Source organism: Hypanus sabinus, chromosome 2, assembly GCF_030144855.1.
Source record: "Hypanus sabinus isolate sHypSab1 chromosome 2, sHypSab1.hap1, whole genome shotgun sequence".
Lineage (NCBI taxonomy): Eukaryota > Metazoa > Chordata > Chondrichthyes > Myliobatiformes > Dasyatidae > Hypanus > Hypanus sabinus.
The window spans coordinates 180016231-180035408 of record NC_082707.1 but is presented as its reverse complement, the minus strand read 5'-3'; the positions used below and the strand labels follow the sequence as shown (position 1 = coordinate 180035408).

The 19178-nt window shown below is 46.6% G+C and overlaps 1 protein-coding gene across 8 annotated transcripts in view; it reads right to left on the bottom strand.

Annotated features, from left to right (window-relative positions):
• The window catches only part of LOC132388244 (nesprin-2-like), a 284356-nt gene that overhangs the window by 59049 nt on the left and 206129 nt on the right, over nt 1–19178 (bottom strand). For all 8 annotated transcript variants that reach the window (XM_059960628.1, XM_059960590.1, XM_059960605.1 and 5 more), the window contains 9 exons: nt 18276–18413; nt 17970–18091; nt 10281–10482; nt 9197–9288; nt 8479–8659; nt 7225–7419; nt 5072–5197; nt 3210–3365; nt 1976–2134 (listed from right to left, as the gene is read on the bottom strand). In XM_059960628.1, the coding sequence (XP_059816611.1) occupies nt 1976–2134; nt 3210–3365; nt 5072–5197; nt 7225–7419; nt 8479–8659; nt 9197–9288; nt 10281–10482; nt 17970–18091; nt 18276–18413 (1371 nt within the window). The remainder of the gene's footprint in view (nt 1–1975; nt 2135–3209; nt 3366–5071; nt 5198–7224; nt 7420–8478; nt 8660–9196; nt 9289–10280; nt 10483–17969; nt 18092–18275; nt 18414–19178) is intronic.

Sequence of the window (19178 nt, the reverse complement as noted above, 5' to 3'; positions counted from 1 at the left end):
TCTCTAAATTAAACAAAAATTAAAAACCTTCTTACAGACTGTGGAGGGAATTGAACCCCAATTATTGATACTGTGAAGTGTTACACTAACCACTGACAGGAAACTGAACTGGTCTAGCCACATAAACACCATGGCTATAAGAGCAGGTCTAAAGCTATGAGTCCTGTGGTGTGTAACTCAAACCCCGACTCCCCAGAGCCTTTCCACCATCTACAAGGCTCAGGTCAGGAGTGTAATGGAGTACTTGCCACTCGCCTCAACACTTAAAAAGCTTTTTCAAAATATATTTTTATTCAATTTTTAAGATAATTACATAGAATGAATAGAATAATAGAGTATAATATCAGCCCTCCCCCTCCCCTTAACCCTTCCCCCCTTAACATCCCTATCTAAAAAAAAGGAAAAAAAGAGAAAAAAAAAGAAGAAGAAAGAAAGAATGCCTAGATATCGGAAGATCCCCACATGCTCCATGGAATTCAAAATGGCTTTAATATATATATTTATTTATTTCCCCAGATGGCTAATAACTTTATCTTCGGAGGGCCTATATATTTAATCCTATCTTTTGTAGATAGGGGTGCCAAATTTTCAGAAATATGTCATATTCATTTCTTAAATTATAAATAATTTTTTCAATTGGAATGCAGCTAAAAATTTCATTATTTCAACGGTCCATAGTTAAGTATGAATCTGATTTCCAAGTAACTGCAATAGCCTTTTTGGCTACTGCCAATGTAATTTTTATAAATTTTTTCTGATATTTGTTCAATTTAAGTTTCGGTTTTATCCCTTCAATATCACCTAGTAAAAATAATATTGGGTTATGTGGAAGTTGTATTCTAACAATTTGTTCCAATAAAACTCTTAAATTTATCCAAAAAGGTTGAATTTTAAAACAAGACCAAGTAGAATGTAAAAAAGTACCAATTTCTTGATTACATCGAAAACATTGATCAGATAAATTTGGGTTTAATCTATTTATTTTTTGTGGTGTAATATATAATTGATGTAAAAACTTGTATTGTACTAATCTACATTGGACATTTATTGTATTTGTCAAACTGTCAAGGCATAGTCTTGACCAACTTGTTTCATCAATTTTAATATTCAAATCAGTTTCCTATTTTTGTCTTGACTTATGAATTCCTTGTTTAATTGTCTGTTTTTGAATCAAATTATGCATACAAGTAGTAAATTTTTTAATTTTTCCTTTTTTAATTAAAATTTCTATTTCCTTAGGCTTCGGCATTAACATTGTTTAACCCAGTTACACTCAAGAAGCTTGACACCATCCAGTACAAGGCAGCCCACTTGATTGGTACCCCTTCCACAAGCATCCAATCCCCCCACCATTGAAGAACAGTTGAGGCAGTGTGTACTATCTACAAGGTGCACTGCAACAATACACCAAAGCTCCTAAGGCAGAACCTTCCAGACTCACGGCCACAACCAACTAGAAGGACAAGAACAACAGATACCTGGGAACTCCACCACTAGGAAATCCCCCTCAAAGTCACTCACCATCCTGACTTGGAAACATATCGCTGTTCCTTTAATGCTGTTGGGTCAGAATCATGGAATTCCCTCCCTAACAGGACTGTGGGTGTACCTACACCTCAGGGACTGAAGCGGTTCAAGAAGGCAGCTCGTCACCACCTTCTCTAGGGCAACCAGGGATGGGCAATAAATGCTGGCTTAGCTGGTGACGCCCACATTCCATAAGAGCATAAATAAACAAGCCATTACGCTATTGTGCCATACATTTAGAAGGCTATGTGCCAAACACAGAAAGATGGGACTAACTCGCTGGGCAACACGGTTGGCATGGACTGATTGTTTCCACACTGTTTGACTGCAGCTGTGGAAAGAGGCAGTTCACCCTGACCTTCTCTTAGGGATGGGCAATAAATGCCAGTCTCTCCAGATGCGGCAGTACCCTGAGGTCAGAACCAATGAGCGATCGCAAATCCCTCACCTTTTGCAGCTTCTCGATCGTCTCCTCGATTCCTGTTCCAGTGCTCTGGGTGACTTTGTCCACCATCGTCTTCAGCCAAGCTCCCAGCTCCTCACTTCTGGTTTTGAACAGATCCCATTGCTCCAGCCCCCGGATAATACCCTGTCCACGTGCGAAGCCCTGCGAGATTGAGGACACAGCCCGTTAGTGGCATTACCGCAAGGTGTCGGAAGGAGCATCAGTCCTGGTCGCCGCTGTCCACTGCTGGGACACAGTGCACTGGACACTGGCGAGCAGTTCTCTCCGACACACGTGCAAGGAGGGTTTGCAGATGGCAGACACTGGAATCTGAAGATACACACAAATCCGAGGGACTCAGCAGGTCGAGCAGCGTCTGCCCGTGACCTCACCTCCAAATTTGCCTCCGAATCCCTCCCTCTCTCATCTCCACTCTCAGTCCTGATATAGGGTTTCAACCCAAAATGTCAACAATAACTCCGAGTTCCTCCAGCAGATTGTTGTCAACGGAGTCACAGAGCATTACAGCACAGAAATAGGCCCTTCAGCCCATCTATTCCATACCAAACTTATTCTGCCTAGTCCCATTGACCTCCACCCAGAACAAAGCCCTCCGTAACCCTTTCATCCATGTACTTATCCAAATTTCACTTAAATGTTGAAATCAAACCTGCATCCACCATTTCTACTGGCAGCTCATTCCACACTCTCACCACCCTCTGAGTGAAGAAACTCCACTTTAGGTCCCTTAAACAGTTTACCTCTCACCCTCAACCCATGATCTCTAAATTCTAATCTGGCCCAAATGAAGTGGAAAAAGCCTACTTGCATCGGTAACCCTCATAATTTTGTATACCTCTAGCAAATCTCTTTCTATTCTCCTACTCTCCGGGGAACACAGTCCTAACCTAGTCAACCTTTCTTTATAACACAGGTCCTCAAGTCCTGGCAACATCCTTGTAATTTTTTCACTGCATTTTTTCAATCTTATTGATATCTTTCCTGTAGGTAGGTGACCAGAACTGCACTCAGTACTCCGAATCAGGGCCCACCAACACCTTGTACAACTTCAACATAACATCCCAACTCCTGTGCTCAATACTTTGCGTTACCAAGGCCAATGTGCCAAAGGCTCTCTTTACAACTCTCTCCACCTATGACGCCACCTATCCCCAAGCTCCAAGACCCTCATCCAAGCCCCCCTCCTCCCACCCCTCCACTACCCCATGGAACTCACCTCCAGGCGCAGCTGTTCCCACTGGTTCTCCAGCTGCGTCACCTGCTCCTGGAAGCCGATCGCTGAGCTCAGGACAAGGTGTGCACCAAGGAAGGTCTTCTTGCTGCTCAGCTCAACCAGGCGACTGTTCCAGGGCTCCAGAGTCTGTTCCAGCTCCTGGCAACATACGCAGAGTCAGGGAAGGCTCACAGGTGCAGACAACACACAGAAATGTTAATCATACATAAATCATACAGGACGGTAGTAAAACGCAATCAGAGGTAAGTCCCTGGTAGTGCCCCATTGCTGAGGTAGGGTTAAAGTTGAAGAACCATTCCCCTTTCTGGCTCCCCTCTTACACCTCTGCTCTCAGCACCTGCCCATCACCCCCCTCTGGTTCTCCTCCATCTTCACTTTCTCCTATGGTATGCTCTTCTTTCCTATCGGATTCCTTCTTCTTCAGCCCTTTACCTCTTCCACCTATCCCCTTGCAGCTTCATACTGCATCCCCCACCCTCCCTGACCCACCCACCTACCCCCTCACTATCACCCGCCAGCTTGTACTCCTCCCCCCCCCCCCCCCCACACCACATTCATATTCCGGCTCCTGTCCCTTCCTTTCCAGTCTAGATGAGGAGTCTCATCCCAAAAACCTAGACTGGTTATTCCCCTCCACAGATGCTGCCTGACCTGCTGAGCTCCTCCAACATATTGTGTGTGTTGCTCAGGATTTATATATGTTTTTGAAACATAATAATTCATCTTGCACTGTATGTGTGCTGCAAAACCACAAATTTCACGACATACTTCAGAGATAATAAACCTGATTTTGATTGAAATACTCTAAAGAAACTTCTACAGATGCCCTCTTGAAGGTATCCTGACTGACGCACTCATGATCTGGACTGGCATTCCCACCTCGGGGGAACGTAAGAGGCTGCAGAGGGTATTGGACACAGCCTAGTCCATCATGGGCACAGCCCTCCCCCACATCTACAGGCACTGCTGCCTCAAGAAGGAGGACTCCCACATCAATATGATCACGGACTGAAGTTTATTCTTTTCCGGCAATGGTACAGCACAAGACACTAAATGATTATAAGTTACAAAAATACATAAATAGAGCTGAAGAGGAATAGTGAAAGGTGTTCATGGACCCTTCAGAAATCTGACGGTGGAGGGGAAGAAGCTGCTCCTAAAACAGTGCTCCTGTACCTCCTCCCTGAAGGAAGAAATGAGGAAAGGCCACATTTGAGACGGTGAGGGTCCTTACTGATGAATGCTGGTAATCTGCCAATTTTCCTTAAACTTTTAAGAAATTAGAAGCACTGGCATCTCCACTGCCCAAGGGAAGTTCTGTGTCTGGTGCATCAACGCTCATTCATGCAAGCTGTGTGCCCACACAGTTGCTGGCGAGGATTACACATCGGCTTTATGGTGCCTTTCCCACCATACACAGCAGAATATTCCACTTCTGTAGTGATGGGGATGTGTAAATGTGTGTATATTGTAGTTAAGGTTGATACTTCTGTTTGTTTTGTAATATGATTGTAACTACATTGTGGGGTGCATCATATTCTAATTCATGTGTTAACTTGGTTAGTAATTAAAGATGGTATGTCCAAGTGTCAAATAAACAGAGCTTGTTGTTCTCAGTGTGGGAGAGAGATTGGAGCTGTCAGCAGTTCACACTGGAGTAATTATGGTGTTTTCTGGTAGATATATTTTTGTAAATATTGGCAGTTTTCTTTTCACTATTTTTGCAAGTTTGATTTTTGACGCACCTAAAGAAGACCCTTGTACTGAAGTGCTAAGTGACTCCAGCCATTTTCCCTTTGGTGGTAACCCACCACGGACACCCAGACATCACCCACCACTCTTACCTGTAGCCTACTCTGCTCCCTCTGAAGGTCCTCAATGGATCGAGGCAAAGCCCTCTTCAGATCTCTCCATATCTCTTGGAACGCAGGTCCCAGAACGGCTACCTCACGGTCACATCCGGTACACTCCTGCCCACGACAGCACAGAAGGGTTACAACACCACTGCTCAGGTACTGAGGTCTACTCAGGAGGGTAAGCAAGATCCCGGGGGAAGGGTGGGGGAGAGTGTTGGAGATCTGTGTTGGGACTTACTCCCTCGCCTGATGAGCTCAGGTTTGTGAGTGATAGTCCACTATAGCATAGAAACAGGCCATTCAGCCCACCTAATCTGTGCCGTTTGGGCAGGGTTTGGTGGCATTCTGGGAGGCATGTCAGTGGGTGTCAGAGGGATCATGGATCGACACCCTTGCCAAGATACCCTTTGCCATTCAGTGGTACCAGAGGCCAGGGCAAGCATCCAGCAAAGGGGTGAAGAGGGTATTGAGCACACTTGCCTTCATCAGTCAGGATGCTGAGAATAGGAGTTGGGACGTCATGTTACATCTGATCAAGAAGTATCCGTGATACCAAACTCAGAGTACTACGTGCAGTTCTAGTCACCCAGCTACGGGAAGGGTGTCATCAATAAGACTATTAGGTTATTCCGCCCATTGGGTCTACTCAATACGGCTAATCTACTATCTCTCTCAATCCCACTCACCTGCCTTCTCCCCGTGACCTTTGACACCCTTACTAATACAGCATCTATCAACTTTCGCTTTAAGTACATCCAATGACTTGGCCTCCCCAGCCGTCTGTGGCAATGAATTCCACAGATTCAGCACCCTCTGGCTAAAGAATTTCCTCATCTCTGTTCTAAAGGATATTCCTCTTTTCTGAGGCTGATGACCAGAATTTCCTGGCCTCGCCATCTATTGGAAACATTCTCTCCACATCCTCTCTACCAAGACCTTTCAATATTTGAAAGGTTTCAATGAGATCCCCCCTCATTCTTTTAAACTCCAGTGAGTACAGGCCCAGAACCACCAAACGCTCCTTGCATATTAACCTTTTCATTCCCAGTATCATTCTCATGAACCTTCAGGGACCCTCTCTGACACCAGCACATCTTTTCTTAGCTAAAGGGCCCAAAACTGTTTACATTACTCCATGTGGTCTGACCAATGCCTTATGGAGCCTTAACATTGCATCCTTTCTCTTACATTGTAGTCCACTTGAACTGAACGCTAACATTGCATTTGCCTTCCTTACCACCAATTCAACCTACAAGTTAACCTTAAGGGAATCCTGCATGAGGACTTCCAAGTCCCTTTGCACCTCTAATTTCAGAATTTTCTCTCCATTTAGGAAATAGTTTACACTTTTATTCCTTCTACCTAAGTGCATGACTATACATTTCCCTACACTATATTCCATCTTTCTCTTCTTTGCCAATTCTCCTAACCTTAGTCCTTCTTCAGACTCCCAGCTTCCTCAACACTAACGGCCCCTCCATCTATCTTCATATCATCTGCAAACTTGGCCACAAATCCAACAATTTTGTCACCCAGATCATTGACACATAACTTTAAAAGAAGCAGTCCCTACACCGATCCCTGCAGGACATCACTAGTCTCCGGCAGCCAACTAGAAAAGGCCCCTTTTATTCCCACTCTCTGCCTCCTGCCTGTCAGCCAATTTTCCGTCCATGCTAGTATCATTCCTGGAATACCATGAGTTCTCGTCTTGTTTAGCTGGCTCATGGGCATCACCTTATCCAAGGCCTTCTGAAGGTCCAAGTAAAACAGGCACTGATTCTCTTCGTCTGTCCTGCTTGTCACTTCCTCAAAGAATTCCAACAAATCTATCAGGCAAGATTTCCCCTTAAGGAAGCATGCTGAGTTTGGCCTACTTTGTCACGTGCCTCTAAGTATCCCAACTCCAATATCATCCTTACTACTGGACTCCAACATCTTCCCAGCCTCTGAAGTCAGACTAACTGGCCTATAGTTTCCTTTTTTTTTTGCCTCCCTCCCACCTCACAAAGAGTGGAATGATATTTGCAATTTTCCCAGTCCGCCTGAACCATTCCAGAATCTCATGATTTGTGAGGGCCTGAGGACGAGGCGGACAGGTGGAAGGTGAGTGCGATCGGGGACACTAGCCTCTCACCTACCTCCTGGATCTTGGCCAGCCGTGCAGCATTTTCCTTCACCCGTGTACTGGCCCACTCCCAGCCTTCCTTCAGCTGACCCAGCTGCTCCCGGAGCACCGACTGCGTCTGGGTGTTGGCTGCTGACGGTAGTTGTCTGCCCAGCTCCACCGTCTGTAAGTAGCAGCCTTTGTGGCGATTTAGAATCCGCTCCTCGTGCTGGGGGTGGGGGAGATGGGAGGAGTGTGCGGGGATAAACAGAACGGTCAACAGTTGAACACTGAAGGCAGGGGAATGTCAATGGTCAACGTTCAATGGGGCGAAGGCTATCAATGGTCACCATCCAATGGGGCGAAGGCTATCAATGGTCACCATCCAATGGGGTGAAGGCTATCAATGGTCACCATCCAATGGGGTGAAGGCTATCAATGGTCACCATCCAATGGGGACAGTGGGTACCAGCCAAAATGGAGAATGGCAGTAGTGGGTACCATCAATAAAGATAGAGGCTGTCATACGTGACTGTCCAATGAGGATAAATGGTCAATGTCCAATGGGGAAAGGGGATGCCAATGGTCTCTGGATGATGTGGATAGAAGTCAACAATATCATCATCCAATAGGGAGAGGGTTATCAATCATGACTAGCCAATAGAAAGAGGGACATCTATAATCACCATCTAATAGAGAGAGATGGTTAAGAGTTACACTCCAATCAGAAGGATGTTAATTAATACTGTCCAATAATGAGAGAGGTGCCAATGGATACTATCAAATAGGGATTGAGAATGTCAGAGGTGACCATCCAATGGGAGAGAAGCTGCCAGTGGAGAGAGCACTGATGGAGAGAATCATAGGGCAGAGGCCATTCCTCCCATCAGCCCTGTCTCAGCCCTTTTAAACATGAACCAAGTCCTTGCTGGATTCTCTCAGCTCAAACCAGTCCCTTTGTGGATCCCATTTCCACCCCCCACTCCAGGTGCCCCGTTTCCTTTTGAGGGCAACTGCTAAATCAGTTTCTTCCTCTTGACGCAGAGGACTGCTGGGGAAGGGTCGCTCACCTCCCCCATCAATTCTCCCTCCACCCCATTCGTTCGCCATCTCCTTATGCCCTTCCCATTCTTCCCCTCCTCATCCTTCCACATCCCAGCCTTTCCCTCCCCTGTCCCTCCCACCCCTCCCCATTCTGATTCACAGGACTCTAGCCGGGGGTGGGGGTGGGGGTGGGGGTGGGGGGGGGTGGATGAGCGACAAACAGAAAGGTGACCTCGATCTTTACCTGTAGCTCATCTTGAAGTGCCCAGGCCTCTGGCAGCGTGTAGTGGCCCAACCTGTCCATCGCACGTAGGCGGGGTCTGACCCCCGCCAGAAGCCGCTGCAGCCCAGCCCTGGATTCATGGTATCGGAGCCAGCAGTCAGTCCGCACACGAAGCTCCGACCATTGGCACTCGGAGGGACCACTGCAAGGCAAGGGAGAGGGTCAGCCTTAACTGGTCATGCTGGCGAGGAGGGGAGACAGACAAAGAGAGCAGGCAGGTACACAGAGTACTGGATGAGGCAGTGGGAGATGTGGGGAGTGGTGGGGGGAGAAATGGGGTCTGGGAGCAAGGGCTGGAGTGGGCAACAGAGAGGTAGGTGGGGGTTAGGGAGATGTGGGAGAAACAGGATAGGGAATGCAGAGGAGGGGAGAGAGGGGTATAAGGCAGACGGGGAGAGAGGGAGACAAGAGGGGGAAGGAGGGAGGTGAGAGGCAACTTGGGAGGGAGGGGGATAGGAAGACAAGGGGTGAGATGGGGAGGGTTTTAGGGAGTTGGAGATGGGCTGGAGGAGGTTAGGGAGGTGGTGAGATGTGGGAGACACAGTATTAGAAAGATGAAGAAGAGGGGAGGTATCTGTTAGGGAGACACGATGTCAGGGATTTGCAGAGTGGGGCAATTTTGGCTCGCATGCTCCTGGGGGTTGTAGACGGGTGGTTGCCACGTTGACCGGCCCATCACCTGTGAGGACCCTCTGCAGGCGAGGGTTGTGACTTCTCGCTGTCTATCCCTTCCGCCATCTGTCCGACCGGCCCCACCTCCATCTGCAGACCCTGTGTCAGGGCAGAGTAAGAGGGTGAGCAGCTGTTTCCACTCAACCGCACCAACCCATCCATTCCCTCCCTCCTCAATGCCCCTTCCTCCAAACCTTGAACCACCTTGCCCAACTCTCCCCCTCCCAACGACCACCGCATCTACCGCTGCTGTCGCACCTCCCACCTTCCCCCCCCCCCCCACGCTAGGTACCACAGGGGCAGGGAGAGGGGCATCTCACCTGCCCTGGGTCTCCAGCACCGAGGGGCTCTTCCCCACTAGAGGGGTGGGCAGTCACAGCCCTGCCGCCCCAGCGGAACAGGGAGTGTAGAGAACGTCCCCCACTGGACCGTGAGGGATTGAAGGTGAGCACTGGGGTGGTCCACCCTTCTTTACTGCGCAGGCGTTCCTACAGCTCACGGCTCGGGGAGAGGAAAATTAGGGGCAATTTTAATGCATGTAGTCACACAGGCATAGAGTAAACCAATATGGAAACAGGTCTCTGGCCCACCATAGGTTACCCATACCCAGGACAACGGGTCCTGCACCATCTCCTGATCACCAGGAGTGGCCATGACCTCCTATGGGGCTGACCGACTGCCACTGCCTTGGGCTTGGTTCTTACTGTTAAAGAGTGATTTTTGGGTTTAGGACACATACACTTAGCAATTGACTTTGGCTACCAGTCTTCACATCTGAAAATGTATTGTGGATTTAATTTGGAGTGCAGCTCTGAATAACAGGTTCCTACAGGCAGTGAATCCCAGACCAGACAATGCTGATTAAAATTCATTTAGATGTCTGTGGTGTGGGTGCGAATCAGGAGGTGTGAGGGCATTGTCTAGACTTTGTAAATATGGAATAGTCCTTTGATGTTTGGCACGTAAAATATCCAACCCCATCAAAAGCGTTCGCAGGTGATACCTGCTGCACCTTGTTTTGTCAAGTAAAGAAGCTGCATTTATCTACCAGTAATTTTCTCCGGTGACTTCTTTCACGCAACAACACTTACCTCGTGGGATTCCAGATGCTCGAGGTTGCCAGGCGGTCCGGCCTCCCCCTCTCCCCAAGCCGTGGCATCGTGCTCGGGTTTCAGCTGGTGGGCTTCCAGCCACTCAAGTCTGCCGGGAAGGCCGACCACCAGCTTCTCCTCCAGCTCCCGCCAAAGATGGCTCCAGTACTCGTGGTCGGGCTCCCCCGCTCCCTGCAACCGGCTGAAAACAGAAAGGATCAGTGTGGGGCAGCTGATGGGGCTTTCCCTGCAACCGGCATTGAGAATGCCAGGCACACTGTACACCACACCTCCTTCAACATCTCGTCCTCCTTCAGTGAACTCTGCACCTCATCTCAGGATCCCTGCTACTGAGATTGAGGGGTCTGCTGTCGACTCAACGATCTTGTGCCCATAAGGTAACAGATGAGCAGACTCAATGGGTTAAATGGCTCAAACTCTGCTCCTCTGTCATATAGATTCAGCACCTCAGGAGAATAATGGCTGAAGGGAGGCAACCTACACAAAATGCCTGAGAAACTCAGCAGGTCAGGCAGCACCTATGGAGATGAATAAATATGCTCCTGAACTGGTACGAATAACTTCCCTCACCACAACACTGAACTGATTCTATATGACCTACACTCTCTTTCAAGGACTCTTCACAACTCTTGTTTTTGGTATTATTTTTATTTATAGTTTGTCTTCTCTTGCTCACTGATTGTTTGACAGTCTTTATTTAAATAGTCCATTACAGCACAGTACAGACCCTAACCCCTCCCTCCCATGTAGACATCCATTTTCCTTTCATTCATGTTCCTATCTTCCAAATGTCCATTATGCCTCTACCACCAATCCTGGTACCACATTCCAAGCACCCATCACTCCGTAACAAAAATCCAACCTCTGACATCCACCCCATATCTTCTTACGATCACCTTCAAATTATGCTCCCTCGTTTTAGCTATTTCTGTCCTGGAAAGAACTCTCGGGCTTTCCACTCTATCTAAGCCTCCTTTCATTTTGTATACCTCTGTCAAGTCATCTCTCCAAAGAGAAAAGCCCTAACTCACTCAAGCATCCTGGTAAATCTCCGCTGCACCCTCTCTAGAGTTTCTACATCGTTTCTATAACAAGGCCACCAGAAATGAACATAATACTATGGTCTAACCAGGAATTTTGCAGAGCTGCAACATTACCTCACAGCTTTTGAATTTAAATCCCTATTTATGAGGGCCAGCACATCTTACACCTTTTTAACAACCTGATCAACTTGGATGGCAACTTTGAGAAATCTATGGACGTGGATCCCAAGTTCCCCCTGTTTTCCCACACTGCCAAAGTCCTGCCATTTACCCTGTATTCTGCTTTCAAATCCAACCTTCTAAAGTGGTGGTCTGGTAAATTACAGCAAAGTGAGCTGAAAACCCTGCAAAAGATCATGAATTCAGCCAAGTACATCACAGGTAAAACCCTCCCAACCATTGAGCACATCTACATGAAGGTTGTCGTAGAAAAGCAGCATCCATCGTCAAAGATCCTCACCACCCAGGCCATGCTCTCCTCTCACAGCTGCCATCAGGTAGAAGGTACTAACGCTGTAGAGCTCACAACACCAGGTTCAAGAACAGTTACTACACCCCAACCATCAGGCTCTTGAACAAAAGGAGATAACTACACTTATTTAAGGACTCTGTTATCTTGTTGTTTCATGCTCGTTATTTATTGTTATGTATTTATATCTGCATTTGCACAGTTTGTTGTCCATTGTCCATAGTTATAATTCTATAGATTTGGTGAGTATGCCTGCTAGAAAAAGAATCTCAGGGCTGTATGTGGAGACATGCATGTACTCTGATAATAAAACTTCGAACAACTTCACACTTCTCTGGGCTGAACTCCATCTGCCACTTCTCAGCCCAACTCAGCATCCTGTCAATGATCATTTACAACCAACAACAACCCTCCACACTATTCACAACTCCACTAATCTTCCTGTCATCTGCAAGCTTACTAACCCACCCTTCCACTTCCTCATCTGTTTTATTTGCACAGTTTGTCTTCTTTTGCACAATGGTTGTTTGTTAGTCTTTATATATGTAAAGATTTTTTTTGTAACATTTGACTCTATTTCTTTTTTCCCTGTAAATGCCTGCAAGAAACTGAATCTCACAGTGACATATTTGTACATTGATAACAACTTTGAAACAGACTCTGAAGGAAATGAGGACAGGAGCACACTGCAAGTTCCTGATTCCATGATGATCTCGGACCAAAACCTCGACTGTTTATTCCTCTCTGTGGATGCAGCCTGACCTGCTGAGTTCCTCCAGCATTTTGCGTATGTTGGCATAAGACCATAAATCACAGGAGCAGAACTCGGCCATGCGGCCTACCAGTCAACATGGCTGATTTACTATCCTTCTCCTTCTCATCCTCATTCTCCTGTCTTTTCCCTAAAACCTTTGACACCCTTATTAAACAAGAGCCTATCGACCTTCACTTTAAATATTCTTAATGGTTTGGCCTTCACAGCCATCCTTAGCAATGAATTCCTCAGATTTGCCACTATTTGGCTAAAGAATTTCCTTCTCAACTCTATTCTAAATGGACATCCTTCTATTCCAGTAGTTCCCAAAGTGGGTGACATCTTCCCCGGGGGGCGGGCGGTGAAATTTTCAAAGGGGACGATAAAGATAAAGGAGGCGGAGGGGAGATGGGCTCGGTAGGGAGGGGATAGGCTTAACTTAAGAAATTAATTACTTATTCTAAGCATTTGATCTTCAATGCCTCGTAATTGACTACAATGATCACGTAATCACCTCATCTCTTGCTAATCCCCTGTTCTCTTCGACTTTGCTCAAAGCGCATTATAGTTGTTGGAAAGAAGTGTGACGCTTCTGTACTTGGCATATCATGAGAAACCTGGACTGAAGAAATCGTGTTACTTCCAGGCGCAGCCCACGCATTTTTACTGTTTACTGCAGTAGGAGTGTTAGCTAGTACGATTCCCATATTCTAATCTGATAGTGATACAATTCCAGTGAATTAGGGTATGGTGTTCAATGGTGTAAAATTCAGTATCTGACCTTTCAAATGGTTCGTAGTACGCTTCTCTAGCCCTCAGCCCAATTGAGGTGTCGCTGCCCCACGTCAGGCAGAGAGTCTGCTTTTAATGATGTGATAACTTTCCCCTTTATTGATCACAGTGCTTGAGGCTGGACTCAAAGAGTAGGTGACTGACTGGTAGATAATCCATAATGAAAATGACAGAGGCAGACCAAATGAAAAAGAAGTTAGAGAGTATAGTGTGGAGTGTCTGAAATGTGGATTTATAACCAGCACCAAGCAAACAACAGCAGTCAATGTGTCCGTTGTGTGAAAGTTTTTTTTCAAATGAGGCAATGAAACTGTCCAGGCTGCTTGAATGTATGAAGAGAATACACTCTGATAAAGCAAACAAGAACTTTACTTATCTAATGTCCTGGTTAAGATTTTTACAGCTATGCTGTAGGTATTTCACTTTAGCAATTTTGTCAAAGCAGTGAGTTCAGCTTTTAGAATGTTTTGGTTTCAACTAAAAGATACAGGGCTATGATGTTCAACTTAGGAATGCTGTGTTAGCCAATCAGGTTGGTGGAATTGGGAGAGGGTTCTAGAGAGGACGGGGTGCAGAGAGATTTGTGATGGACAGTGTGGTTCGTGGGGTTTTTTGGGGGGGAGCTGGAAGAGGGCAGGAGGGAGGATGGCTGAGGATACTATGAGAAGGAGAGTCCCTGTTGCACAAAGTGCCTTGTGCAGATGAATGGCTCCAAGGAGGAAGGGGCAATACTCTTGAGAAACAGAGACTGTTGGTTCGAGGTGGATTTCAGGTGAAGTTCCGAATGTGGAGTGGGCTTTCACACAGACCGTGGGTCCAGGTGTGTGAGTAAAAAGGACAACTTCAAGATGAGCTGTGCACATTTGGAACGGGTTAACAGTAATGAGCTCTTTATCTTTCTTTTTGTTTTCCTACTACCTGTTCCATAAAGCTGAAATACTTTCTTTAAAACTTTATGCGGTGTACAATCTGTTATTTTGTGCTGACCGACTATTGTGTATGGACAGTATTTACACAGCATTCACTCAAATCAAAGTTCCTTTAATCAGAACATCACGGCGTTCCTTTTTGGCTGAACCTCAAATAATATTGACCCTAGACATCTATTGTTTATGAGTAATGGCATTCTCACCACTGAGTCCCGTGACTGTTAGCAGAGCTGGCTAACGGGCCAAGTTTGTATATGGGCCCAGTGAGGAGGTTTCACTTATTTTGAGTTGGGAAGACTATCAGGAAAGGAAAACACTTTAAAAACATATCTGCCAGCACTTCACAAAAAAAGTGCAACATTTCACTGCTCATTACAAAATCTGAAAAACCCCATGTAATTGGACATAAACTGATTCTGCCAGCAGTAAGGGAAGTTCTGAGTACAGATAAGCAAAAGCCAGCCATTCTACTCAGTGACAACTCTGATCAAAGATGAACAGATAAATGTCTGAGAATGTGGAAGGCTCACAGTGACAACAGAACTTGCTCTGCAGTTGGATGAGTCAACTTTGCCAGGCAATGAAGCTTTGCTTCTTGATTATGTTTGCTTCATAAAGAAGGAAAGCATGGGTTCAATAGTTATTATTTGTAAGGGGCCTAGAAACAGATATGAAGTGGGAGTCAATATTTTGGGTTGTTGAAAAATTTTTCAAAAGGAAGGATATTCCGCTCACCAACATTCTTGCTTGTGCAACAGATGGGACACCAACAGTGACAGGACACCACCTTGGAGTTATTATTTTCTTGAAAAAGCTGTTTCTAACATTTACCATTCACTGTGTAATTCACAAACAACACCTTGTCACATAAAACCCAAGTGATTGACTGCACGAATACTGTTATCACAGTGGTAAATAAAATCAAGTCTCATGCTCTCAATTCTCGACAATTTTGAGAGCTTTGTAGAGTTTGAACACTTGCTGTTGCTCACAGAAGTCAGATGGCTCTCAAAAGGAAACTTCCTGAGGTGGCTTTTATGCCCTTTTTGAAACTGTGATAAAATTCTTTAAAGACTCAAATACCTCATTCAGTAATAACTCAAGAATATTAGGCATGACATTGCTTATTTGTCAGAATTATTCACAAAGTTTACTGAACTCAATCTACATTTCCAAGGACATTATGTGAATCTTATTAAAGTCAAATCAGTCATCTCCACATTTGTCAAGTTAACCCTATTTAAGGGCATCATTGGCCATTGCTGTCTTTTCCAATTTCCGAGACTGAGTGGAAGAGAAAGAGAGAATACCAGCTGATGATCTTCAAGCACACTGTGCCCACCTGGGTGAGCTGCATAAAGGACACATCTTCTCCGCGATCCAAATTAGGTAACAAATCAATTCCTGAACACTTGTAATGAGGAATTAACAGGAAGGATGGAGGAAGAACTGATCTCGCTACAAGAATACTTGGGGCTGATGATGAGGTTCAGAAAATCATATCAAGACTATTGGTTGCAGAAAAGAAATTCTCTGAATCCTATATTGCACAATGGAAAAAGGTCAAGATGTTCTTCTTTGCCTTTCCAACATTATATTTAGTGGAGCGTGGTTTCAGTACAGTCACCCAACTTCTTTCAAAGCGACAAAACAGTCTGCAAATTATTGATAGCGGGGATCTGCAACTCCTTCTCAGTGACAGTCAGCCTGAGGTTGAGAAGCTGATATCACTGTACCAAGCTGATCCATCTCATTGAAAGGTAAAAAAGCAATGAAGTAGTGATTAATTGGACTACTAATATATGCTCCAAAATTGTTGATGAAAATTGTTTTACTGTAATTAAATACAGAAATAATTTTATTTGCAGCTTTAAATAGATTTGATTATTTTTGCAATTATCTGTCACTGCTTTGAATTTGCAATTCATATTTTCTTCCATTGTGCATTGTTAATCAAAATTCTTCTTAGTTTTTATGTAATGGCCAAAGAGGGAGAGGGGAGCACTGGGAACGTGATCTGGGAGCCAAGGGGGCTGTAACCCGTAAGAGGCGGGGAACCACTGCCTAGGATTTTAGGACCAGAGGACACAGCCACAGAATAAAATCTGAAGAATAGAATCTATTCTGAGGCTGTGCCTTCTGGTCCTAGACTCTCCATTTCAGAAAACACCCTCACCACATTCACTCTATCTTGGCCTTTCCATATTCGATAGGTTTCAACGAGATCCTCCCCGCATTTTCCTAAACTCCAGCCCAGAGCCATCAGATGCTCTTCATACATTAACACTTTCATTCTTGGGGTCTTTCTCACACACCTGCTCCAGACATTCTCCAAAACCAGCACATCCTTTATTACACAGAAGTCCAAACTGTTCACAGGTGCAGTCTGACTAACGCCTGAGAAAGCCATATTCTAGTCCTCTCAAAATTAATCTTGCAGCAGACTTCCAGTACCTACAGAATCTTTTGTGCCTCCCCCCACCAAATCAGGCTGTTGGTGCCTCTAACCCCCAGCTTCGATCCCAATCGTCACACAGGACAAACTGTGGGTGTCCACAACCCCTGTCTCTGGGGAGACTCAGCACTGTCAGCATTGGACAGCATGGTAATATGGTAACTTTACAGTGCCAGCGATCGAGGTTCAATTCCTGTTGCTGTCCTTGAGGAGTTTGTACGTTCTCCCCAGGACCGTGTGGGTTTCCTCCCGGTGCTCCCGGGCTGGCAAGCTGTGGGCGTGCTGCATTGGTGCCGGAAGTGTGCTGACACGCAGGGGCTGTCCCCAGCAAATCTTCCAACTGTGTTGGCTGTTGATGCAAACGATGCATTTCGCTGTGTGTTTTGACGTATGTGCGATAAACAAAGCCAGTCGTTATCTTTGTTTGCAAACTCTCCCTCAGCACTGAAATCTACGTCCTGAGCAGGGTTAGGATTCTCCCACTGAATCCTGAATTCTCTCCCCTCAGATCCTCCCCCCCACCCCCCATTCAGCTTCCCTCACGCAGTGGGAACACGGAGTGTGGGTGCAGGGAGCTCGGGGTTTGATGTGGTTCCGATGGTGCACGCAAGTCTTACACACCGAGAGTCGGCAGTTCGAGCCCCACTCTCCCCAGCACCTCAGCACCTAACAGAATGCAAACCAATTCCTTATGGGTTCACAGGTTAAGATTAGCTTTCCTGTCACATGTACCTCAAAATAAACAACGAAATGCGCCACTTGAGACAAATCAAATCAACAAGGACGTGCTGGGGCGGCCCACAAGTGTCGCCATGCTTCCAGCGCCAACATAGCATGCCCATAGCTCACAACACTAACCTGTACATCTTTGGAATGTGGGAGGAAACCAGAGCAGCCAGAGGGAAGCCACACAGTCACGGGGAGAGTGTACAAACTCCTTACGGACAGCGGTGGGAATTGAACCCTGATCTTATAGTTGCCGTCGTAAAGCATTACACTGACCACTACACCATTGTGCCACCCCTGCCATCTCTGGTCACGGGGTCACTGTGCAATGAGGCCATTCAGCCATCCGGCAGCAGGGGAGACCGTGGTGTTGGTTTGGGGACAGCAGCGAGTCCACTTTGCCCCTCCAGCCCACCTCACCTCCGAGGGTGGACTGGCCCCTCGGCATTGTGCTCCCAACCAACCCGGGCCCAGAAGGGGGATCAGGCACCCTGGCGCACCTGCACACTGTCCAGGCCGTATCCCACGCCCGTTTCCAGCGACGTTCCAGATCCCGCACCCGGCAACGGTCTCCCTCCAGCACAATGCCAAGGTGCCTCACAGAGCCCAGGATCACGGAAGCCTGTAAGAGAGACACCGGCAGGGGTCAATACCAAGGGAGGGGCGGTACTGAGGGAGAGGGGATTTTCAGAGTGGAGGAGTTCAGCTTTGATTTACTGATGGTCAGTCCTCTGCCACAATGCAGGGATGTTGCTGGACAGGTGGGGTTGGTGGGATTGGGGCTGGGGGAGGCTGATGACACCTACCTTGACCATCTCTGCCCAGGCCTGTCCCACCACCTGGGGCCCCACGCCATCGGTCCCCACAGCCTCTTCCCATCGGTCCAGCAGCCTCTCCAGGTGCTCTGTGCCCCTTTGGAATTCCTGCCGTTGCTCCAGTAAACCCTGGTGAACAGTGACGTAACAACAGAGGGTGAATATGGTCCTCCTGTATCCACGGAGGAGGCTGGTGAGGAGGCCCAACCTGGATGGTCAAGAATGTCCTGGTCCCCACCTTATTATTTCCAGCAGGCACTTCCTTATCCTGAGGGAGTCCCCATTCCATCGGTCACCTTTCCCTGATGCTCCCTCTCCACACAGAATGTCATAGAGTACTACAGCACAGAAACAGGCCTTTTGGCCCATCTATTCCATGCTAAACTTTATTTTGCCTTGTCCTATCAACCGACTTCGCAACCACATCTCTCCCATCCATGTACTTACCCAAACCTTTTAAATGTCACAATCAAGCCTGCATCCACCTCTTCTGTTGGCAGCTCGTTCCACACTCGCATCTGAGTGAAGAACCCCCTCAGGTTCCCCTTAAACATTTCACCTTTCACCCTTAACCTGTGATCTCTAGTTCTAGTCTCACCCAACCTCAGGGGGAAAAAGAACTTGCTTGCAATTACCCTTTCTACATCCCCCATAATTTTGGACACCTCTCTCAAATCTCCCCTCATTTTCCTACACTCCAGGGAATACAGTCCTAACCTAGTGAACTTCTTCCCTATAAAACAGGTCCTCAAGTCTTGGCAACATCCTTATAAATTGTCTCTGTACTCTTTCAATCACATTGACATCTTTCCTGTCAGTAAGTGACCAAACTGCACACAGTACTCCAAACTAGGCCTCACCAATGTCATATACAATTTCAACATGAAGTCCCAA